The sequence below is a fragment of the Nematolebias whitei genome, chromosome 16, assembly GCF_014905685.2.
Source record: "Nematolebias whitei isolate Nwh7 chromosome 16, NemWhi1, whole genome shotgun sequence".
Lineage (NCBI taxonomy): Eukaryota > Metazoa > Chordata > Actinopteri > Cyprinodontiformes > Rivulidae > Nematolebias > Nematolebias whitei.
This window is the reverse complement of record NC_056513.1, coordinates 42,140,371-42,166,157: the sequence shown is the minus strand read 5'-3', so window position 1 is coordinate 42,166,157 and position 25,787 is coordinate 42,140,371. Positions and strand designations below refer to the sequence as shown.

General features: G+C 42.5%; 1 protein-coding gene across 1 annotated transcript in view; it reads left to right on the top strand.

The window, feature by feature from the left end:
• abcc10 (ATP-binding cassette, sub-family C (CFTR/MRP), member 10) overlaps positions 1 to 25,787 on the top strand; it is a 79,586-nt gene that overhangs the window by 30,602 nt on the left and 23,197 nt on the right. The window contains exons 6-16 of the mRNA XM_037690005.1: positions 990 to 1,069; positions 1,213 to 1,384; positions 1,897 to 1,995; positions 11,209 to 11,398; positions 16,618 to 16,695; positions 16,904 to 17,092; positions 17,797 to 17,935; positions 22,616 to 22,808; positions 23,327 to 23,670; positions 24,602 to 24,771; positions 24,849 to 25,009. Coding sequence (XP_037545933.1) covers positions 990 to 1,069; positions 1,213 to 1,384; positions 1,897 to 1,995; positions 11,209 to 11,398; positions 16,618 to 16,695; positions 16,904 to 17,092; positions 17,797 to 17,935; positions 22,616 to 22,808; positions 23,327 to 23,670; positions 24,602 to 24,771; positions 24,849 to 25,009 — 1,815 coding nt within the window. The remainder of the gene's footprint in view (positions 1 to 989; positions 1,070 to 1,212; positions 1,385 to 1,896; positions 1,996 to 11,208; positions 11,399 to 16,617; positions 16,696 to 16,903; positions 17,093 to 17,796; positions 17,936 to 22,615; positions 22,809 to 23,326; positions 23,671 to 24,601; positions 24,772 to 24,848; positions 25,010 to 25,787) is intronic.

The following is a 25,787-nucleotide window of genomic DNA, read 5'->3' as shown; positions in this document are numbered from 1 at the left end:
TTTATATATATGGTGTTTTAAACTCTTCCCACATTCTTGCAACATTCTAAACAATGTTTCTAAACTAAACACTCTAAAAGAGCACAGAATGTCATGATTTCAGTTCTCTGCCACTGGCTGCATTCTGCCAGCGCTCTCGGCCACGCCCACTTCTCTGCTCTGAGCTGATCTTCGCTGCAGAGCAGAGATCAGCTGATCAGCTTCAGGAGGAAGCTTTTCCCGCAGCTGTGGGCTGCACACAGGTGCTAAATCATTTTAAATAATTTATTTTAAATAAAAAATTCCATGCTGATCGTGCAGCTCATCCATCAATCAGCCAATGTGTGTCATGTCATGTGTGTCATCAGGTCTGTCTTGTAAATGAGTCCTCGAGGCTCAATGGATTTACCTGTCTAAATAAAGGTTGAATGCATGAATGTCCAATCTTACTTTGAAAAACAGTGATAGAGCGAGTCCGCGGAAAACGAACAGCGAAGTTGCGAGGGACTACTGTAACTCTGCTGTTTTTAGAGTTTTCTAGCTTAAATTTGGTGTACTGGCAGCTGAGAACAATCCCTAATACTCTGCAAATCAAAAATCCAAGATGGCTGCCTGAGCTAAAACAGAAAAAATACTATAAATCAGCTATTTTAGAGATATTAAGTTGGAGTTTGGTGTGTTGGTAGCTAAGAGTAATGCACAATAAATACTGAATTCAAATAACAAGCCCAAGATGGCCACCAAAGCTACTGGATCCAAATAAAAAAATCAAAAAGACCTTAGCTTAAAAGAAAAAAAAAACTATAATTCATTGATTTTTTTTTTTTACCATCTTGAGCAGAAATTTGGTATGGTGGTAGCTGAGACCCAACACATATTACTGTCAAATCAATTATTTAAAATGGCCGCAATGTGGCAGCCCCCGTCAAAGTGTCTCCAGGAACTGTCTAGTGGTGATTTTACTGTCTGTGTGAGGTTGGAGCAGTAATGATATTGATCGTTTCTTTTAGGGCTCACTGGTTGTTGTTGTGGGGAAGGTCGGCTGTGGAAAGAGTTCCCTACTTGCTGCACTCACAGGAGAACTTCAGAGGTACACAGATTTTGAGCCTGTTATTTAAAAACATTTGGATAATTCTCCATGTGAACAAACATGATTGTTTTGTTAGTAATAAATAGTAAAGTATTAGGCTTTGCAGGAGAGTGCTGGTACTCATTTTCCCCCGGTGTATGCAGGCTGAGTGGTGTGCTCTATGTTGCCAACAGAGAGGCTGGCTTTGCTCTAGCCTCTCAGGAGCCGTGGATCCAGCATGCAACAGTACGAGACAACATCCTGTTTGGCAACGACTTTGATGCTGCCTTCTACCAAACTGTGATTGAGGCCTGTGCACTCTCAGACGACCTCACAGTAAGACAGTTTTATAATAAAATATGTTTTTGATAACAGAAACATGTTCTTCCTGTGAGATATGAAGACGTGCACTGATGTAGAGTACAGGAAGGCCTAACCTGCCAGCATACTTGGTTAAAAATGGCTCTAAAACAGCAGCAATGTGAATCAACATGTCGTAAATTACACCAGCAGACCTGAAATCATATTTTAATAACTCTCCATCATGTTTGCTGTTCTCTGTGTGTGTAGAGAGGCGTGCTAGCCCAGGAAATTCACGACGGGGCAGTGAGGTTATGACAGACTGTTTACACAGTCAGTATCTCCAGAGGATCATTTTGCAGCATGTTGGCAGCTTTCTTGTTGTGTTCATGTTAGCCCAGAGCTTCTATCAGTACTTCAGAGCTGAAGTTATCCAAAAAAAGTTTAACATTTATTTAAACTGTATTTCACAGTATTTTGTTGACACTCTGTGATAGTTTTCAAATTATGAATTGTCGGTGTTTCAGTTGGGCTACTTGTGTTTGCAGGTTTTGCCAAATGGTGACAAGACAGAAGTGGGTGAGAATGGAGTGACTCTGAGCGGAGGACAGAAGGCCCGGCTGGCCCTCGCCAGAGCAGTTTACATGGTGAGTTTGTCACAGAATTCAGCCATCTGTGGCGGTAGAGCAGGGGTGCCCAATACGTCAGTCATCGTATACCGGTAGATCTCAGAGGCATAATGGGTAGATCGCATGGCATAAAACAAATATAGACGTCATTTTTCTTTAATAAAGTGGGCTGGGTTGAAGTCACCCACGGGCTGCCTGTTGAATAGCCCTGATGTAGGAGTAAAACTAATAAAATCCAGGGTCCAAAGAGACGTTAGTATATTCACCAGTTTGGACGTACAGTAACTGTCATGCAGACGCTGCATTTACGATGAATGCAGCTGAGCCAGGGTTGCCAGATAAATTTAAAATGTCTTATTTACCCCCTCCTTTTCTGTGCACATGTTCAACAAACACAACACACACCTCATCTTGAGTGGGCGGCTGTGACTGAGTGGTTAGAGCAGTCATCCTCCAATGCAAGAGAGGGGGTTTGAATCCACCAGTAATTTCAGAAATGTGAAGGTCTTTAGCCAACATGGCTGGGTATTTAGCTTCAGCAGGCATAGCTAGTTTGCTTAGCCTTCCACCAACTCTAAGTTCACCACCTTTGAGAAAAGGATCAAGCTTATAGAGCTGACTTGTCTTCTTCACTCTTTCATGTTTCTGTAAACTTGTCATTTCCTCTGGATATCGCTTTCTTTGACAACAGACGATGGCACTCTCAGCCTTTCTAAACTCTTCTAATGACAAGGCACCCAATGCAACAGTTTTCTTGAACACATTTCATTTCTTTCCTCAGTCTCCTGAAAAATTTCATCATCAAGATCAGAGTTGGCAAGAGCCAACTTCAATTGTGCTCTCCTTTGAGCAAGTTTGGACAGCAATTGTTTGAACCTGAGAAGCCATCCAACCATTGTTTTCAGTTTGCCCCAAGAGGAAAAAGAATGGATGAAGCTCATAACTGGATCCACTTGTTCATTGGTGCATGTCACATTAACAGAAACCTATGTCTTGACCTCTGCATCCTCTGGATCATCCAGAGCAAAATGACTTTTGTCTTCAGGATTTGCAGGCCATTTCCATTTAGGGTCCTGAAGAAACTTTGGTCCTGACACCCAGGTATCAGTCTTCAAAAGAGAGTTCACACTTGTTCCTCTGGATGCCAGATCTGCTGGATTAATACTGGTAGCAATGTACAGTACCTCCACTGTAAGTGTCAGGATTTGTGGTCAGGAGCGAACCCAGAGTGCAGAACAGGGACTCAACTCGGCAGGAATACAAAAATAGGATTTTAATGATAAATAAAAGTACAAAATAACAAGCTGACGGGGCAGCAAAACTTACATGAACATAGGAAGGAGGCAACGGGGAACTCAGGAGACACGAGAGACACAGGGAACTCGAAGAACCAGGAAGACTCGGGGAAAGACTCAGGAGACCCAATGAAGACGACCCGACGAAGAATAAGACAGAACGGACGGCTTAAATACAGGGACAAGACGAGACGTGATAACAAACAGCTGGGACGAGACACAGGTGGCACTAATAGAACTAATGAGGGAGCACAAGGGAAACAGAAACAAACCGGGCCACAGAAAAGTACCATCCTTACAGTAAGGACTTTGACAAATTAAGTATCTCTCCAACCCGATTTGTCACAAAGGTCTTAAACCTCAATTTTTCATTTTTGATGTACTTCAAAACTGAAGTACTATCAGTCCAAAAAACTGAGTCTTGTAGTTCCATCCTTAACTCCTTCTTCAATAGCTTATCCAAACGGCTGGCAACCACTGTGTCTGCTTTCCGATGGGCAAAGGTAACCACTGGAGGTAGCGATAACACCTTTGCCTGCAGCCTCTCCTCCAAGGGGTCCGGAAGCTTACTTCAGCGCCGTGGTATTACCTGTAGCTGTCTAAAGTAGCCTCGTTAAGGCTGCGGCGAGGTGATTCATCCAGAATATTAACGACCTTAAATCCGTGAGTCACACCCTAATCTCACCCTGTTACCTCGATCATCCAAGCAGCAGGGAACGGATCTTCTGGTCCAGAGAAACTCGCGTTGTGGCCTCTCACCTCTTACATTAGCGTTGCAATTGTTAACTGTTCTGGTAATCTTTAGGGCCCTGGAAACGGGCTCAAGGGTGTTGTTTATCAACTAGGAAACCTTTACAAAAACCTCCTGTTATTGGTGTTGTTAAGTGAACCAAGCATTTCCATGTTTTGCTCATTAAGGGTGAAATAACAGTCCAGATTTGTACGTTTTGCTTTGCTTTTAATCAATAGTTTGCGCAGGGGTACAGCAACAGGCACAATTTTATAATGATTAATTTTTCATGAGTACATAGGATACATTTTCTTCCCTAAACAAGGCGATGACTACTATCCGTGGAAATTCTAAACCTCAAGAGCCCTTGAGGGTTTACAGATACTGCCTTCACATAAATCTTTCACAACTCAAGCCAAAAGATGTTCTCTCTCAACTCTCTCATGAACCAGAAGCACCTTCGAGCAAATCTCACCAGTAACCAATTTAGTACTCCCAAATTTATTCTGTATGCTGTTCTTCCAATTTGATGAAACAATTTAATTAGAGCAGAGTAAGAATGAGGTCGTCCGCTTACCATGATTTTGGGGTGACCCTTAGTGAGTCACCGTGGGGTAAGGGCAAATTTCCAGTTCTCTAGGAGAGAGACACCGGCCGATCCTCAAAGGCAAGTACAACTATTCCAAATAAGAGAATCAGAGTTTTTGGACGGGCCCAGGTCAAGCATTAATAGAAGTAGGAAACTCATCCAGTTTGAGGGTTGATGAAAGAAAGCTTAAATCCAATCCCATGTCAGTGAAGAAAAGAATTAACTCCCATCATCGTCTCAAAACTGGTAAAATCCAACTCTTTTTGGGCTCCCTCTGATCCGACGAGCTTGTCCATCGCCTGTAATCTCCTCTGCTCAGCTCTTCCAGTTCAGCTCCAACTTTGCATTGACCAAGTTCATTCTGTCCAGTCTGTATTTAAAGACTTATTCATCCCTCCTCCTCTTAAGGAGGGGTTATGGAAAATTACATCATCTCTTTTCCAGTAACTTCTCTGCTGTTTTGCACCTCAACCGGTACAGACCGGTTTTCTCGGTACTTTCCAGAACTTGTTTTGCTCAAAGATGCGTCATCATGAGATGAGTCGTGTTCTGAACCCTATGACTTCTTGTTCTCCTCTACTGCTCGAGGCATGTCCAGACTTGTTCTTAGGTGGGCATGCTCAGACATGTTTCTCTGTTACATGAGGCCTCTTTACTTTACCATTTCACAAGTGAGTAAATCACACAATCATACAAAGGATTATACAATTTCTTAAAGATTAATACTTCCATTAGTTGATTATGTGTTGATTATTAGTAAAACAGTTTGGTTACACATTATCAAAACAGTAAAACACTTTTGATTACACTTTATCTTGTTTAGCTAGATTTAAAGCAGGAGTTCAGTCCTTATGTTGCTGAGGAGAACTTTTGATCAGGCTTCATTTTTCTTAAAGCTGGTGGTCTGTTCATGCATTATCACCACAGACACCTGGTTTATTGACAACTGCCGCTGTCAACTCCATGCGAGGAATGGTGATGGGTTTAAGTGGAGCTACTCTGGCTTTACCCATTACAAATGCACAATGCACCTGTCCATCAGCATTAGACTGCAACAAGTAGCTCACAATTCCATATCCGTTCTCGCTCGCATCACTGAAATGATGAAGCTGCGAGCTTGTAGCTTCTTCAAAGTTCTGTGGCTTCAGACATCTGGTAACTCCAAACAGTTCAAGCTGATGAAGTCCTTCCGACCAGTTTTTCCACTTCTGAGCTGCATCATGTGGCAAAAGGTCATCCCAACCAACATGCCTTCTACTTAGATCTTGTAGGATCCCCTTTGTGACCAAGACAACTGGTGCCAGAAATCCAATAGGATCATAAATGGAACTTAAGACTCAAGACTCCTCGTCTTGTCAAAGGTCTGTCTTTGAGGATGATTTTAAATTTTAGAAGGTTTGATTGTACACACCACTGTATACCCAACACACGCTCCACTGGCAGGTCATCATTATCTATATTCAGGTTCTTCACCTCAATGGACCTTTCATGCTGTGGTATAGCAGTAAGAACACTGTGTCGGTTACTTATCCATTTGAGAAGTTGAAATCCACCTTTTTTACACAAGGCACGAAGTCCTTGATATATTGAGATAGCTTCCTCTTCTGTGCTCACAGAAACCAAGAAGTCATCCACATAAAAGTTGTGAAGTACAGCTTCTATGACGTTTGGTCTAAACAGTTGTTGATTGTCCTCTGCACACTTTCTCAGTGTGAAACATGCACAGTTTTGGAGATGATGTAGCTCCAAAAAGGTGTGCAACCATTTGATACTCCACCAGATGCTGTTCATATTCTCCATTTGGCCACCAAAGAAATCTCAACAGATCAGAGTCAAACGGTGGTACTCTGACCTGATGAAACATGGCCTCAATGTCAGCTGCGATGACAACTGGTTCCTTTCTGAATCTGATGAGGACACCAACCAATGAACTAGTGAGGTTTGGACCCTGCAAGAGTTGAGTGTTTAAAGATTTTCCTCCAAAAGTTGCACCACAGTCAAACACAACTCTTATATTTTTCTTGTGAGGATGATATACTTCATGGTGTGGTATATACCAAACTCTCCCATCACACCGTTCAAGATTTTCAACTGAAACTCTCTCTGCATACCCCTTGGAAATTATGTCATTCATGAAGTTAGTGTAGTCTGAATGGAATTGATGGTTTTTGATAAACTTCCTTTTGAGATTCAAAACACGCTGTTCAGCCACTTTCTTATTGTTGGGCATTTTCAAATCCTTATGTCTCAGAGGTAAAGCGATGGTATAATGACCATCTTTCAACATAATTGATTTTGTGACCAACTCCATGAACTGATTATCTTCCCTGGACCATCCAGGTTGTTCATCTTGAGAACACTCAGGAAAATCGACCTGCATTTGTTGTTGCAACAAATCATCAAGTCTTGACACAGAAATCGTGTTAACAGTATCAGTTGATTGTAGAGCTCTTATTTTGACATCACAGTTCCCTTTGAGAGGCCCATTCACTGTCCATCCAAGGATAGTCTTTACAGCATATGGCCCTCCATTTTTGACTCCGGATGACATCCGAAGGCTCCAGCGCTTTGGGAACATTGGTCCCAATGAGCAAATCGACTCCTGCATTGATTTCAGTAATCTTCAATCTTTTCAGGTGTGGCCATCCTTTAAAGGTCGTCTTGGTGGGGAATGTTGCTACAATGAACAGGCATGTTTCTCTGTGTGAATAAATCAGGTAATTCACAAAAGGTGTCTTCATTCAGCCCAGCAATCTCCAAATCTTATACAATGTTGCTTCCAACCACCTTTTCTTGACCCATTGTCCGCAGAAGGATGCTTGTACGTCTTCCAGTGACATTTAATCTGTTCATCAGTTCCTCAGTACAGAATGATGCAGAGCTTCCAGGGTCTAAAAAGGCGTATGTTATTATTGTTTCTTGGCTCTTTATAGACTTCACTCTGACTGGTAAAATAGAGAGAGTACAACCATGCTCGCCGGCCCCAGTTAGACCACTGGATTGGGCTGAGATGGAGGCACTTCCACTTGTTGTTTCCACTTCCTTCTTCATATGGACTGGACCTGTTTCCTTTTCTTTGGAGAAGACATGAAGCATGGTGGGATGTCTTAAACTACACACTTTACATTTTTCAGTCAGGTCATCTGGACAGTTTCTTTTTTTGTGCTGAAACGTTTCGCCTTGGATCCGGAAGGCTTCATCAGTCAAGGAAACACACAACAAAACTGATTCTTCCCTCAACAGCTTACTCCAAAGTGGAACAAACCAGTTTTGTTGGTGCTAAGTTGGTCTCTTTGGAACGCCCCCTCCTCCATTGCTGGCCCTCTTCCTTGTTGACAGTCGTGTCAAACTGGTTGAAAACAACAAAGCCCATGCTCAATAATCCAGGTATAAAATCCAACATTTTTCAGTCAGGTCATCTGGACAGTTTGTGTGCAGTGGAGAGCATCCTGTGCTCCAGCATCAACGTGTGGCATGGAGGCTGCACAGCTGCAGAAAGAAAAGCTTTGCAGAGAGTGGTGAAGGCTGCACAGAAGATGTTGGAGTCAGTCTCCCCATCATCACAGACATCTACACCTCTAGATGGAGGAAGAGGGCCACCTGCATCATGAAGGACTCCACTCACCCAGCACACACACTTTTTGCCCCACTCCCCTCATGAAGGAGGTTGAGGAGCATTGAGTGTAGAACCACTAGACTGAGGAACAGCTTCTACCCTGAGGCTGTTAGACTCATGAATCTCTAACCAGAATAATCACTGTGAAAAATCACATCATGTTGCTGCTGATCTGTTTCATGTTGCTGCTGATCTGTTTCATGTTGCTGCTGATCTGTTTCATGTTGCTGCTGATCTGTTTCGTGTTGCTGTGTTCATTCATGCTCATCTGCTCACACAGACTCATGTTCATGTTTGTGCTGATGTTCGACGTGATGTTTTTATGTTATGAGTGCTTGGTATATATTTAGTTGATGTTTTTTTTAGTTCATATCTTAGATGTTATCATTTGTTTTTCTTTTACATTTTATTGTTGGATGTAACTGGGACCCTGTGTACATAATTTTGCTCCACCACATGTACCACATGAGGTGCGAATGACAATAAAGAAACTCTGACTCTCTGACAGTTTCTTTTTTTTGTGCTGAAATGTTTCACCTTCAATCCAGAAGGCTTCATCAGTCAAGGAAACACACAACAAAACTGATTCTTCCCCCAACAGCTTACTCCAAAGTGGAACAAACCAGTTTTGTTGGTGATTAGATGGTCTCTTTGATGAAGCCTTCCGGATCGAAGGCGAAACGTGTCAGCACAAAAAAAAAGAAACTGTCCAGATGACCTGACTGAAAAATGTTGGATTGTATACCTGGATTATTGAGCATGGACTTTGTTGTACACACTTTACAGTGATGTTGTCTTTTACAGTCTTTGCTGTTGTGCCCAGTGCACAAACAGCCAAAACACACCCCATTTTCTTAAAAAAAAAAAAAAAAAAAAGTTATTTTGTTATTTTGTTTTTAATGAAATTAATAAATTTCTAAAAAATAAATAAATAAAATAAAAATACTATCATTTGTCTAACAAATTTTTATAAATACACCTCCGGATAACATTGTACCCTTATTAACATTAATTAAATAAAGAAAGAAATATAGCTCAACTTACAACAAAGATTATTAACATTGTTTTATAATCTGTAACAGAAAAGACTTAAAGTGCATCAATTTGCCTGAAATAAAAAATATATCCTTATTTAAACTGTAAACATTTTTGACCATTTGATACTGAACAATCAAATTAAATACAATCAATAAAAAAAAAATGACAACCCCGGGTGCATCCAACTTCCTCATCCATACAAAAACCAGAACGCCAGTGAGCACGTCATTTATATCTGGTGACAGTCGACACACACACGCGCACTGACACACCCACCACCCAAGTGGCAAAGCTGCGTGCTCACCTGTCAAGCCATCAATTACTTATTTTACTAATTTGACTCTTACAGAGTACCTTGATAAGATAGAAATGTGCTATATACATGTAAGTGAGTCCATTTACCATCTTAGAATATCTTTACTATCTTTACTCAGCACATATAACAGTAAAGGTCAAAATACTATAATTTTAAAGGGAAAGTACTGTAGATCATAATTTCTTATCTAGCAACCCGACACATGGAAACTACAGCGTTTTAGTGTAAACCTGCTCATATTTTGTTTATTACCCCTAATAAACATAGAAAAAAACACATTTCCAGAGGTTGTTCTTGTGTAAATGGAGCCTTCTTGCAGGTAGATCACTTTAACTTGGTCATTTTAAAAGGAGCTTGCATGATGAAAAAGTCTGGGCATCCCTGATCTAGAGAAAATGACAAAAACATACATTATCTCACGGCAGCGACATCAATACAGTGCATGAATAAACATTTGGTTCTGGTAACTGATGTAGAATGATCAAGTGTAGTGATGTGAGGGACGTTGACCAGACTCAAATTGACAAAGCTTCCTCACAGCTGCAGCTTCTCTGGGATGTCCTGCCACTCATGTGGCTCTTACTTTGACAAACCTAAACATCTTTACAAAGGAAAAATTCATCTTCATGAACACAGCATTCCCGATGGCAGGGACCTCCTTCTGCAGGACGATCTGCCCACCCCCACTGCAATGACGCTTGGGGAATGGTTTCTGTCCAGGGAATTTAGTAAAGGTTATGGATTGTTTATCCATAACTAACGTCTGTGAGTTGGAGAGTTGTTTTGTCTCCTCAAGAGAGGAGCCTGCAGACACATGGAGGAGCCCTGATAACTCCAAGACCTCCTCCTCGTCTGTACGCTGGAAAGCCGAGGTCGTCTTGACCTCGACTCTGTGATAATTGTGTATTAAAGCGTTTCCTGCCTCTCTGTCCGGTGCAGATCCTACTGACGAGGCTGAAAGCGTAACTTTTGTACATCTGCGAAAGCTTCCTCATGACGTCTACCCTCGCAAGTAAAGACCGGTTTCAAGATCTTCTCGTGTCCTCAGAGTGGCTTATTTGAGTAAAGAGATGATGAAAGCACATTTAATTTATCCAACAGTTTCAAACACAAAACAATTCAACATCTTTGCCTCGCATGTTCCTATCCCCAGTTCAGTTAAATGTTTAGGTTTGACATCTAATTATGTCGTCAGTAATAACTTTGCTCCTACTTTTTTCAGGCTGAGAACACAATGACTGATGGGGCTTTGAAAAGTCTAGGAGAATTAAGGCAATCCTAAAAGGGGGTTACAACGTGTGCACGTTGTAATATATGTAAAAACATTTCAGTTGGATGTTACTATTTAACTGTTGTATTTTTTGCTTACCTATAATGGTTTTAACTGGTGCACCCTCCAGAAAGAGGTGTAATTTGTTTCCTTTTATTTCTCACATCATGTCATTAAACTCATCGAATGTAGCCCTGAAGGGGCTCAAAGTTCCTGCAAAATCCCAGTTGAACTGCTCCTGGCCAGTTTATAATCTTATGCAACCAGTCAGGGACAACTTTTTAAGCATGCACGTTTTGTGTGTAGGGAAACTTGTTTACACGTAAACAACCAAAGCCTGCATGTAATGCCCTCTGTTTTTCATGTCACTCCATCAGGACAAAGACATCTATCTGCTGGATGATCCACTGGCAGCTGTGGATGCAGATGTGGCCAAACACCTCATGAAGAAGTGTATAATGGAGCTCCTCAGAGGAAAGACCAGAATCCTTTGCACACACCGTATAGAATTTGTGGACAAAGCTGATGTGGTGGTCCTCATGGACAATGGGACAATAATTAAAACAGGTAGCGTTACACACTTGCACACTTAATTGGGAACTATACATCAGTTTACAAGATTTTGTAATTTTGTAGATTAAAGTCAACAGGACAGATTTCTCTTTAAAACCAACAAACTACAATAATGAAGCACAGAAAAATAACCACTGTGGTATGAGTTGGGTTTAATAATGAGTCTAATGACAAAACAATTAGTATGTGTTATTGATCTTATGTTATATAATCATCATATTTTATCATTTTTCTTGTAATTCGGTGAAAATGTAAATCCTAAAAGTAGCCTTGTTTGAGTACAAGGGAGTTCAAGTAAAAAATATTGGCTGCTCCCTTCTTCAGGGGCCACCACAGTGAGCAAACTCACATGAAGATCTACCAGTTGTTTTATGCTGGATGCCCATTCTGACGCAACCTGGGCTCAAACTCGCATCCCCAGGATTACAAGACCACAGCACTGACCACTGAGCTACTGCAGCCACCACAAGTTCAAATGCTGTCTATGTTTTTATCAACAGCCAAAGACAGGACGTATTTTGAACAGTTTGATAACTCAAACCTCTGCTGTGTGTTCTGACCATTTTTGATAGGTTCACTAATAACTAATGTAGATTCAATTCAGTTCAATTTATTTATATCTATAGCACCAAGTCACGACAGATGTCATCTCAGGGCACTGAACAGAAACATTCATATACATAAAAATTCAGTTAGTAACATTTATCTAAAGTAGAGTAGCTAGCAGACTGCAATGAGTCATTGCATCCCAGTCTCTCGTCTTGAGCAAGCACAATGACAACAGTGGAAGGAAAAACTCCCTCATAACAGGAAGAAACCTCCAACAGTACCAGGCTCAGGATGAGTGCTCATCTGCTTTGACCGGCTGGTTTGAGAGGACGGGAAGGAGAAACAAACACAGAATGGTAGGTCCAGAATGGTAGGTCCAGAATGGTAGGTCCAGAATGGAGGCGAGCAGGTTCTGGTCTAGGAGGAAAGAAAAAAACCTACGTTAAGATAGAAATAATTACAAGTACAAACTACCCTATTTTTCTTTGTATAAGTCATTGTTTTTTTGCATAATTTGCATGCCCTGCGACTTATAGGGCGAAGCAACCTATTTATCAATTTTTTTTCCCATATTAACCAATTTTTGGCAGAGAGATGACAGTTTTCATTCATTCTGACTGAAAAAAAATAAAGTAAAAATTGAGCAGTATCACTTTCAGCCATTAGATGGCAGCATAGTAGTAGTAGCAGTATGGCTTGTTGTATCGTGTAATAGAAAAATGTGGCTAAAATGACAATTCAAAAAAGTTCAAGACAAAAACAACTGGACTTTAGTTATTATACTTTATACATTCTTGTTTTTTTTCTTGAACTTTTTTGAGTTTACCATGTTCTGGATGACTGAGAATCTTCACAAGCTATTAATTCAATTCAATTCAAGTCTGTCAGGTAGTCTTTGATCCAGGTGATTGTTGAGGCCTCCACCTGAGTCTTCTGGAGTTTCTGACAAAGCAAATCAGGCTGGATTGTGTTAAATGCACTGGAGAAATCAAAGAACATGACTCTCACAGTGCTGTCTGCCTTTTCTAGATGACAGAGAGTTTGCTGAAGCAGGTGTATGATGGCATCTTCAACTCCAAGTCCACGCTGATAAGCAAACTGCAGTGGGTCCTGATATGTGCTTGTTTGTCTAGTCAGGTGTGTCAACAGAAGTCTCTCTAGGACCTTCATGATGTGGGATGTCAGGGCAACAGGTCTATAGTCATTGAGGACTGATGGGTGCGTTTTCTTTGGCACTGGAACAAGGCAGGACGTTTTCCACAACACTGGAACCTTCTCCTGTGTCAGGCTAAGGTTGAAGAGGTGCTGCAGAACCCCACAGAGCTGCTCTGCACAGACCTTCAGGACTCTGGGACTGACACCATCTGGACCTGCAGCCTTATTCGGGTTCCATCTCTCCAGCTGCTTCCTCACCTGACTTCTGGAGACGCAGAGGGGGGAGGCAATGGAGGTATCAGCATCTTCTGATTTAGTTGAAGACCAATATGTAGAAGAAGGGTCCATGACTGAGGTGGTAGATACAATATTTGAGGTGTGACAGGACAGCCTTGGGTCAATGGAGGGTGGTATGTATGTTTGGCTGTGGGCAAGAGAGGAGGATGCTGAGCTTGTTCCTGAACTGAACCGATTGAAGAATGTGTTCAGTTCATTGGCTCTGTCCAGGCTTCCATCCTTCTGATCCTCCTTCTGCTTGAAGCCTGTGATCTGTTTCATCCCTGACCACACCTCTCTGATATTGTTCTGTTGGAGCTTGCTCTCCAGCTTCTTCTTGTACACCTCCTTGCTGTTTCTTATCTTGACTTTTAGTTTCTTCTGTGTGCTCTTCAATAATTCCCTGTCTCCCTCCCTGAAGGCTCTTTTTTTCTGGTTTAGCAGTTCCTTCAGGTCAGTGGTGATCCAGGGTTTGTTACTGGGGAAGCATCTCACTGTTCTGGTGGGGATGGTGTTGTTTACACAGAAGTTTATATAGTCGGTCACACACTCAGTCATGGCATTGATGTCCTCTCCATGTGGCTGGCACAGTGCATCCCAGTCTGTAGCCTCAAAACAACCCCGCAGGGCTTCTTCAGCTTCCGTCGACCATTTTCTCACTGTTCTCTTTATTGCAGGTTGCCTCTGAACAAGGGGTTTATATTTTGAGCAGAGAAACACAAGATTGTGATCTGATTTGCCAAGAGGGGATCTTGCTTTAGAGATGTATGAATCCTTGACATTTGCATAAAACAAGTCCAGCGTTTTGTTTTCTCTGGTAGAGCAGCTGACAAACTGTTGGAATGTCGGAAGTGTAGCAGAGAGAGAGGCATGATTAAAATCCCCAAATATTGCAACAAACGCACTAGAGTGTTGTGTTTGTAGCTTAGCAACCTCGGAGCTGATGATATCACACGCAGCCTCGGCAACAGCATTGGGTTGAATATAAACAGTTGCCAAAATAACACTGGTGAACTCTCTTGGCAAATGATATGGACAACAACTTAGTGCTAACAGTTCAATATCTGGACTGCAGAGATGACACTTAACAGTAACATGTCCAGGATTACACCATCTGTTGTTCACAAGCACTGCCAACCCACCTCTTTTCCTTTTGCCACTCCTTTAAATCTCTATCTGCTCGTATGGTCAGAAAGCCTGGCAAGGAAACGCTGGAGTCGGGGATATGATCCTGCAGCCATGTCTCAGTGAAACACATAACACTGCATTCCAGATGCTCTGGATGGGTCCTTGTTAGGGCTTGAAGTTCATCCAACTTGTTTCCCAGCGATCTCACATTGCCCATCATGATTGATGGAAGAGATGGTTTAAACTTCATTCTTCTCTCTTTCTCCCTCTTCTTTGCTCCTGCTCTGCATCCACAACGCCTCCTTTTCAACTCATTTGGGATTTGAGGCTGTAGTTGAGATATTATTTGAGCTTTGGAGATGTTAATCAGCTGCTCCCGGTTGTAAATGGTCTGATTAATGCTACAATCGGCCTGCCATAGACTCCCCACCTTCATTCTGCTTGCTGTTTGGACCGACCGTCAAACCAGCTGCTCTGCCCCGGCGACATACAGCTAATTTTACCATTAAAGTGCATTTATTAAGTAAAAGTTAGACTGAGACACACCTTGCTATAATTGTGAGCAAACAAATAATTGTTTAGGTGCATTTCTTGTTAATTTTCGGAGACACGAGCCGCGTTCCTTCTTCCTTTTCTCTTCCTCTGCGCATTCATGGAGCACCTCAGCAGTGAAACTATTTTTGAAATCAGCTGATTTGACCATTAAAGTGCATTTATTAAGCAAACTTTAGATTGATACACACTTTAATATAATTTTGAGCAAACAAATAATTGATTTTAAGTGTTAATCTTGTTAAATTCTTGTTAAAGTCCTCCCGTGCACACTCCTGCGGTCGCTATTTGGTGGCCCATCGGTATTTGGCACAACACCGGCCCACGTTTCCAGGTTGTCAGCGGTGACGCATAATAGATGTGACGTATACGGTGAAGCAACATATTTATGGATTTTTCCACTTTATTAGACAAGTACAGATTGATGCGACTTATAGGGCGGTGCAACGTGTATGGTGGAAAATACGGTATTCATTTGATGGAATGAGGTCAATTTGTCCTCTAGTAGTCTAAGCCTATAGCGGCATAGGATAAGGGATAGGTCAGGATACCAACCCAGTCCTAACTATAGGATTTAGCAAAAAGGAAAGTCTTATGCCCAGTCTTCAAACTGGACAATGTGTCAGCCTCACAGACAGAAACTAGAAGTTGGTTCCACAAGAGAGGAGCCTGATAACTGAAAGATCTTCCTCCCATTCTGTTTTTGGAAACTCTAGGAACCACAAGTAAACCTGCAGTCTGTGAGCAAAGTGCTCTGTTAGGAAAATATGGAACAATAAGATCTGTAATATAAGATGGAGCTAGGTTGTTAAGAGCTTTGTAGGTTAGAAGTAAGATTTTGAATTCTATTCTGGATTTGACAGGGAGCCAATGGAGAGAAGCTAAAACTGGAGAAATATGATCTCTCCCAGTAACTCCAGTTAAGACTCTGGCAGCAGCATTTTGGATCAACTGAAGACGTTTTAAAGAAGTATTTGGACACCCAGATAATAAACCATTGCAGTAGTCCAGTCTAGACGTGACAAATGCATGGGCCAGATTTTCTGCATCATTTTTAGATCAGATGTTTCTAATGTTAGTGATAATACGCAGGTGGAAGAAGGAGGTTCTAGTAACGTTTTTAATGTGGGGGATAAAAGACGTGTCCTGATCAAAAATAACACCAAGATTTTTAACATTAGAGCTGGAGGACAGATTAATGCATCTAAGGAGGGAGAAAGACTGAAACATTCATTCCTAAGATCAGGTCCTAAAACTAAAACCTCAGTCTCAGCTGAGTTTAAAAGCAGAAAATTTAGGGTCATCCAGGTTGGTTAGATGTTTCCTGTAGCCAGGAACAAGCCTTTTGTGGAAGAGGAAACAAGTTGAATTATTTCAAAACTTCTTGGAATGTGAACCTATACCTTCTGTGTTGCACAACCTCAACAAGTTAAACAAATATTTACATATTTCAGACTCTTGGCTTGTTTTCTTAGTTAAAAATAAAAACGCTATGAAAATAATTCCATGTACTGGTGTGTCACATGCAGCATTGCTTTTTTTTTTAAAAACAGGAACACCAGCAGAGATCCTCCCTTTAGTCGAGGCTGTTCCAAAAATGGAGAGGAATGACAACAAAGCCGAACAAAAAGGTACAACAACGTTCTGACAGACTGGCCGAAGCTGTGAGACTGACGGAAGTTTAAACTATGCAAAAGCTTTGACTCAGACGTGTACATCTCACTAGAATAAATGAACTGTCACTAAAGTTTCAACAGCCATTTATTTTTTGTAGTATGCTTATATACCCCTAATTCACAACAAAAATTATTTCCGTTGCAAAAAATGTTTTGCACTCAGCTATGGTGGAGCAAGATGAGGAGGAGTCGGGCTCTCTCCCCGAGCTCTGCGTGGACCAAGATCTGGATTTGTTGAGTGAAGAACAGAAGCAAGCAGGTGGACTGGCATGGAGAGTTTATCAGACCTACTGGTTTGCTGTGGGAGGAGCACTTGCTGCCTCCATCCTAATGTCGCTGTTCCTCATGCAAGGTTTGAGTCTTCCACATTCTGTACTTCTTATACAAAAAATAAATGTTTTTAGGTTTTATCAGAGTCAGAGAGCTTTTACTGTCATTTCAGCTACGTACAAATAGGAATGAAACGTTTCTCCAGGATCACGATGCAACACAGAACATAAAGTGCAAAACAACACAGTGCAGATACACAACACAACAATAAATACAAACAGACATATAATAAATACAAACAGACATCTAATCCAAACATTCTAATTTAAACAAGTAATTAAGAGACAACACTTGAGGCACATGTTGATTAGTGCATGTGCAGTACACGAGGTAGAAACATGTTCTGATATGTGGTTAGCAGCACAAAGTTTTTCTGTTTTTATAGCAGCAGACGATCTACATTAGTTTGGTTCTGCTCTTTTTCTAATACTATGTGTAATAAGCAACAATTATTTTATTTTTTTATTCAAGCTAAATTGTATTTTGTCCCCAAAACATTTTTTTTTAACAGGAGCTACTGTTACCATGCTCTTCAATGAGTTTTTTGTTTGTTTTGTTGTTGCTTTGTCTGAAACTAAGTTCAGCCTTTCGTAGAGCTGGGCAGTTTTAGCAGTGAAAAGGGCTGTTTGACATGGCATTAAAATATAGTCCGACACATGACAGCTCTGCAGAAAATAGTAAATGTGTGTGTGTACGTGTGTGTGTGTGTGTGTGTGTGATATTCAGCTTCTAAGAATGCTTCCGACTGGTGGCTCTCCTACTGGATCTCTACACTAAAATACAACGGCTCCAGCTGCGGTAATGATTCGACGTCACTCGACGCTGTTCCTCCTCACCTCCTTCTTTTCTCAACTGGTGGCCTCATGTAAGTAAATAAAGGGGGGGGAGCACAAATAGACCCATACAAAAGCAGAAACATACAATGAAGATAATAATATATATTTTTTTTAATTTGGGGGTGAGAAAATATTAAACTTGCCAGCATTTTATAATTTTATAAGGAGTAGGAGGACGGATAAATTTATTTACAGTAATTCTACCCCTTATCTTTAATTAATATATTTTTTTCTTACATAAAGTGTAACATATTATTAATATTTTGTATTAGTAAAGTATTTACTTTAGTACTTTAGTATATACTGGCTGTGATTATCGTACCCACCACTGCACCCTGTATTCACTGGTTAACTGGTCATCATTAACTTCACGCAGACTCTCTCACTGGTACATTTTCATCTTTAAATCACTTCTTGGTCTGCTGCCTTCATACATCTCCTCCTGCAGCTACAGCGTGCGCTCTCAGGACATTATTACCTGCAGTGTTCCCTCAGTGAGAACTAAACTTGGCAAAAGGGCCTTCTCCTACTCTGCTCCTGTTTCCTGGAATATCTTACAAAAACAATTGAAGCTCTTGACCTTGACCTTTCTAAGTGGTTTTAAGAATCTGTTGGATTCCTGGCAGGGACCAATGTAGACATGTTCCTGTTTTTAGTTTTCTACATTCGCCTTAGAATCTAGCTGTTTTTTGTTACTCTTTTTGCCATCTTATTCGTTAAAAAAAAAAAATCTGTATGCCTTTTTATAACTGTCTATTGTTGTTGCTGTTGTCCATTGTTGTCATCTTTCTTTGTTGAAATCAGGTCTCTTGTAAATGAGTCCTCGAGGCTCAATGGGATTAACCTGTATAAATAAAGGTTGAATGAATTTGTATTTTGATGTGGTATTCATATACACAATAAATTTCTATATGTAAGTATGTAACATATAAAACCAGTATTCACAACCCTATAAGCATATATACAGTACATGCATATTTATACATTATTTGATTTAAACATAGTGCCTTCACACATTCTTAGTATTACTTCAATCAATAGCACTTGCTGACAAAATGATTTAATACTAATTATTATTAATAGTAATAAAAATAATTGTGATTAGATAATGTATTATCTTCATCCATCCATCCATTCTCTTCTGCTTATCCGGGGTCGGGTCGTGGGGGTAGCAGCCTAAGTAGGGAGGCCCAGACTTCCCTCTCCCCAGCCACTTGGGCCAGCTCTTCCGGGGGAATCCCAAGGCGTTCCCAGGCCAGCCGAGAAACATAGTCCCTCGGCGTGTCCTGGGTCTTCCTATGGGTCTCCTCCCGGTGAGACATGTCCAGAACACCTCACCAGGGAGGTAGCCAGGAGGCATCCTGACCAGATGCCCGAGCCACCTCAATTGGCTCCTCTCGATGTGGAGAAGCAGCGGCTCTACTCTGAGTCCCTCCCGTATGATCGAGCTTCTCACCCTATCTCTAAGGGAGAGCCCAGACACCCTGCAGAGAAAACTCATTTCGGCCGCTTGTATCCGAGATCTTGTTCTTTCGGTCACAACCGAGCTCGTGGTCCAAAAGCTCATCATAGACGAGGGTAGGAACGTAGATCGACCGGTAAATTGAGAGCTTTGCCTTTTGACTCAGCTCTCTCTTCACCACGACAGACCGATACAGCGCCCGCTTCACTGCCGATGCTGCACCTATCCGCCTATCGATCTCACGCTCCATTTTTCCCTCATTCGTGAACAAGACCCCAAGATACTTGAACTCCTCCACTTGGGGCATTACTTCCTCCCTGACCCGGAGAGAGCACTCTACCCTTTTCCGGCTCAAGACCATGGCCTTGGATTTGGAGGAACTGATCCTCATCCCGGCCGCGTCACACTCTGCTGCAAACTGCTTTGTGAAAGCTGTAGATCACGACCTGATGAAACCAATAGGACCACATCATCTGCAAAAAACAGAGAAGCAAACCTAAGGCCACCAAAACGGATCCCCTCAACACCTTGGCTGCACCTAGAAATTCTGTCCATAAAAGTTATGAACAGAATCGGTGACAAAGGGCAACTTTGGCGGAGTCCAACTCTCACTGGGAACGAGTCCGACTTACTGCTGGCAATGCGGACCAAGCTCCACCACCAGTCGTACAGGGACCTAACATCCCATATCAAAGGGCCTGGTACCCCATACTCCCGGAGTACCCACCACAGGGCTCCCCGAGGGACGCGGTCGAACGCCTTCTCCAAGTCCACAAAACACAAGTAGATGGTTGGGCAAACTCCCATGCACCCTCCAGGACCTTGCTGAGGGTGTAGAGCTGGTCCAGTGTTCCACGACCAGGACGAAAACCACACTGCTCCTCCTGAATCCGAGGTTTGACTATCTGACAAACCCTCTCCTCCAGAGCCCTCGAATAGACCTTACCAGGGAGGCTTAAGAGCATTATCCCCCTATAGTTGGAAAACACTATACGGTCCCATTATTTGAATAGGGGGACCACCACCCCAGTCTGCCAATCCAGCGGAACTCCCCCTGATGTCCATGCAATATTGCAGAGTTGTGTAAGCCAACACAACCCCACAACATCCAGAGCCTTATGGAACTCCGGGTGAATCTCATCCACCCTAGGGCCCTGCCACAAGGAGCTTTTTAACCACCTTGGTCTCCTCAGCACCAGAGATTGGAGAGCCCGATCCAAGGTCCCCAAGCTCTGCTTCCTCAGTGGGAGATGTGCCAGTGGGATTGAGGAGGTCTTCAAAGTATTCTGCCCACTGACCCATGACATCCCGAGTTGAGGTCAGCAGCACACCACCTACACTATAAATAGTGTTGGTGGCGTACCGCTTTACCCTCTTGAGACCCCAGATGGTGGACCAGAATTGCCTCGAAGCCGTGTGGAAGTCATTCTCTGTGGCCTCTCCGAACACCTCCCACACCCAAGTTTTTGCCTCAGCGACCACCCGAGTCGCATGCCGCTTGGACTGCCGGTACCCATCAGCAGCTTCCGGGGTCCCACAGGCCAAAAAGGCCCAATAGGACTCCTTCTTCAGCCTGACAGCATCCCTCACCGACGGTGTACACCACCGGGTTCTAGGGTTACCGCCGCAACAGGCACCGACAACCTTGCGGCCAAAGCTCCGCTAAGCCGCCTCAACAATAGAGGCGCGGAACATGGCCCACTCGGACTCAATGTCCCCCACCTCCCCCGGAACATGTTTGAAGCTCTTCCAGAGGTGGGAGTTAAAGCTCCGTCTCACGGGAGACTCTGCCAGACGTTCCCAGCAGACCCTCACAATACGTTTGGGTCTGCCAGGTCTGACCGGCATCCTCCCCCACCATTGGAGCCAACTCACCGCCAGGTAGTGATCAGTGGACAGCTCCGCCCCTCTCTTCACCCGAGTGTCCAAGACATGTGACTGCAGATCAGATGAGACGACGACAAAGTCGCATCGAACTGCGGCCTAGGGTGTCCTGGTGCCAAGAGCACATATGGACACCCTTATGCTTGAACATGGTGTTTGTTATGGACAATCCATGACGAGCACAGAAGTCCAACAACAGAACACCACTCGGGTTCAGATCAGGGGGGTCATTCCTTCCAACCACACCCCTCCAGGTCTCACTGTCATTGCCCACGTGAGCTTTGAAGTCCCCCAGTAGAACAGGGGAGTCCCCAGGAGGCACACTCTCCTGTACCCCCTCCAAGGACTCCAAAAAGGGTGGGTAATCTGAGTTGCTGTTTGGCGCATAAGCACAAACAACAGTCAGAACCCGTCCCCTGTCACGTAGGCGGAGGGAGGCCACCCTCTCATTCACCGGGGTGAACCCCAACGTACATGCACCAAGTTGGGGGGCAACAAGTATGCCCACTCCTGTTCGGAGCCTTCCGCCAGGGGCAACTCCAGAGTGGAAGAGTATCCAACCCCTCTCAAAGAAACTGGTTCCAGAGCCAGAGCCATGTGTTGAGGTGAGTCTGACTATTTCTAGCCGGAATCTCTCAACCTCACACACCAGCTCAGGCTCCTTCCCCACCAGAGAGGTGACATTATATTATTTAATATATAATTATAAGTTCTAAACTATACAGGAAAAAAATACACTTGCATTTTTTCACACTTCACATATTGGGTATTAATCCCCATCTTCTTTATACCTGGTCATGGTTTAATATCTGTTTTTTGAATGTTTGGACACTGTTTTATTTCAGCTTTCAGTCTGTTCCATATTTTGACTCTAGTCACGGTGATGCAAAATCTTTTTAGTGTTGTTCGGATGCTGTGGATTTTAAAGTCAGCTTAGGTTACACTCAGCATCCTTTCACAAAACTGCTCCTGTAAGTTCAGTGAAAGTCCATTTTCACTGATTTTCTACATAAATTGTGCAGTTTGATGTTTGACAATGTAATGGAATTTAAATAAAAAAAATTCTAAATCAAGTAAAAACTGAACTCAAATCTAACAAATTATGACAGTTTGTTTTTTATGTTTAGCTGAGTTTACACATTTTCTCCGAGGTATTGTAGGCATTTGTTCCAAGTAAAAATAAGCTTGAAAATTCACCAGCTCTTTAAAGAAATGTGCTGTCAGTCTCAGCGTCTTTGTTAATGACACCAAGCTAATGCCAGTACTGTAAATTATCTAAACACACACTTACAGCAGGAGTTCAAGTTTCTCAAAACTCATTGTCTTTTTTTACTGACTTCTGTTATTTACATCTACCAATCAGGTCTCCTCTGCCCTCTGTGCACACCTTTCTCTCCAAAAACATGAACGGGGATGTCAAGTTTTACCTGACGGTCTACGGATCCATTGCTGCGGCCAACGCTGTGTTCACCGCCCTCCGAGCCTTTCTCTTCGCTTATGGAGTCATCTGTGCTGCCTCTGTCATCCACAACAGACTTTTGGACCGGCTCTTTAAGGTGCGTCACCTGAGCTTTTAGCCTGCTGGCACCTGACATCCTACGCTCAAATACAGTGATCCCACCTATCGCAGGGGTTATGTTCCAGAGACTCCAGTGATAGGTGAATACGTGGGATACGTCCCCAGAGTTAGCAGTAAAGTGGATCATTAAAAACTCCTAACGGTGTTGTTTCAGGACTTTGATATGCACAAAATCTCATTACACCGCTACAGAATACGTAAATAATTATCTGTGCAGCAGGTTTTTCAGAATTCTTCATTTTGATTTTATGGGTTGCTTTTTGCCAGCATGCTAGATTTCTTCAAATTCAGACTTTGCTTCTTTAAACCAGCATTAACTTGTTTTGTCAGTAAGAAGCAGCAGAAACTGGCTGTATAAACTGATATATGGAATATTATCATAATAAAAACTGTGTGAATAAAGTTGTAAGTAGTAACTTATTGATATGTCCAGCAAAAAATATTCAAAGACATTTTCCAGTTCAATTCTGGCTAACAAAACTTGTGTTTTTCCAGGCCACAGTCACCTTCTTTGACATCACCCCACTGGGTCGTATACTCAACCGTTTTTCCTCAGACTTGTACACCGTGGACGACAGCCTGCCGTTCATCCTGAACATTCTCTTGGCCAACATCTTCGGCATGCTCGGCATGTTAGTGGTGATCAGTTATGGCCTCCCCTGGGTGTTGGTGCCACTGCTCCCCCTGGCTCTGATCTACTACCACACGCAGCGCTTTTACAGATACACTTCTCGAGAGCTGAAGCGCCTGTGCAGCCTCACCCTTTCACCCATCTACTCGCACTTCTCTGAGACGATTACTGGTCTGGGAACCATCCGGGCCAGTGGCAGATCTACCAGGTGACAGCCAGGACGGTAGACATGCAAACAGAGTGTTTGATATCTGAAAACTTCATGTCAGCTACCGTATTTTTTGGCCAATAAGTCGCAGTGTTTTACATAATTTACACGCCCTGCAACTTATAAACTGAAGCAACATATTTATGGATTGTTTCCCATATTTAAAAACCAATTTTTGGCTGAGATATGACTGTTTCCATTCATTCTGACTGAAAATATTGAACACTACCATTTTCAGCCGCAAGATGGCACTCAAGTAGGATGGCATGCCATTGTGTCAAGTAATAGGTAAAAGTGGCTATTATTGACACACTTGGCTTGCCATAGACTGCCACCTTTGTCCAGCTCGCCTGGAGCAACCGTCAAATCAGCTTCATTTCGCTGCACCGCCCCGGAAACATGCAGCTGATTTGACCATTGAAGTGCATTTATTAAGGAAAAGTTCAGCCGAGACACACCTTTACTATAATATTGAGCAAACAAATAATTGTTTTTAAGAGTTAATCTTGTTAAATTCTTGTTAAAGTCCTCCCGTGCACACTCCCGCGGCCACCATTTGACAGCCCATCAATTTTTGGTACAACACCGGCCCACATTTCTGGGTTGTCAGCGGTGACGCATAATAGATGCGACGTATATGACGAAGCGACATATTTATGGATTTTTCCACTTTATTAGACATATTTGGACTGATGCGACTTATAAGGCGGTGCGACGTGTACGACGGAAAATACGGTAGTTAAAAAATAAATAAAAATTTACCTTACCTTACAGAAGTTTCAGTCTCTTAAATCAGGTTACTTAAAAAGCTAGTTAAATCAAAATGAAGCCGTTATATTCAAGCTTTAATGTATAGCTATGTTTTAAATACCAGTCTGAGCGGATCTCCTCCATATATAAAACTAATAAGACTATTTTTTTTTTGCGTCAGGTTTGAGGGAGAGTGTGCCAGTCTCCTGGAGCAGAACCAGCGATGCCTGTTCCTTAGCTATGCTGCTATGCAGTGGCTGGACATCCGCCTGCAGCTGATTGGTGTCGCTGTAGTGACAGGTCTTGGGGTGATAGCTGTCGTTCAGCACCAGTATAGTTCTGTCGATCCAGGTTAGAAAAAGGCTGGATTTGATGACTGTGATTTTTGATTCCAGGTGTTGAGTGACTGATCATGTTGTTCCACTCAGGTCTGGTGGGCTTGTCCCTGTCCTATGCCCTGTCCATAACACTGCTGCTGTCTGGCCTCATATTCAGCTTCACACAGACTGAAATGCAGTTGGTGAGCGTGGAGCGGACTGAGGAATACTCCACTGGCCTTCCAGCTGAGCCACAGCGTCTGAATCAACAGGTCAGACTGAGCTGCTCTGCCACTAACTCGTACACTTAGTATAATATCTCAGTGGGCTGTGACTGTTGGAGACTCAGATTTGCAAGAAAATGTGTGACTTTTCATTTGCAGTCTCAGTAAATTCTGAGCGTTTGTGACCAGTGAGCCATGTTTTGAAAATCACAACCTCTTTTTGTAGGCATTATTTGCATTTGGACTAGGTTTTTGATATTTATCACCTGTGTGATTTGCTGGCCTGGAAATTCCAGGCTGTAGTTTGTGATGTTTTCTGTCTTAGGCCTTTCTTATTGAGCCGTGACTGTCAGAAGACTAGTTGATAAAATAATCTCTCAAAATTGCAGGTAATTTGTGAAAAAAGTCCATGAATTTTCAGCTGCGGTCTCACTGAATGCTGACTGTTTGAGACCAGGTGACCAACGAGCTGTGAGCTTGCATTTGTAGCGGCCAGTTGTTGAAAATCACTGTTTTTATGTGCATAGCTTACAAAACTGTTTTTTAGGATACAAAGTTTGTTTTCTCAGTCATCCAGGTATATAACAACAAAAAAGGTTGAATCATGTCATCTGGACTTCGTTTTTTTGTTAAAAAGAAACGTTTCGCCCCTCATCCAAGAGGCTTCGTCAGTCTGAGGCCTAGCCATGTGGTATTACCCAGAAGCCACCCTGACTCTTGTGTTTCAAGCCTGCCTCAGATACCCCTGAAGTTTGGCCTTTTCACTAATGGTTTCAAAAACACAAAGTTTGTTTTCTCAGTCATCCAGGTATATAACAACAAAAAA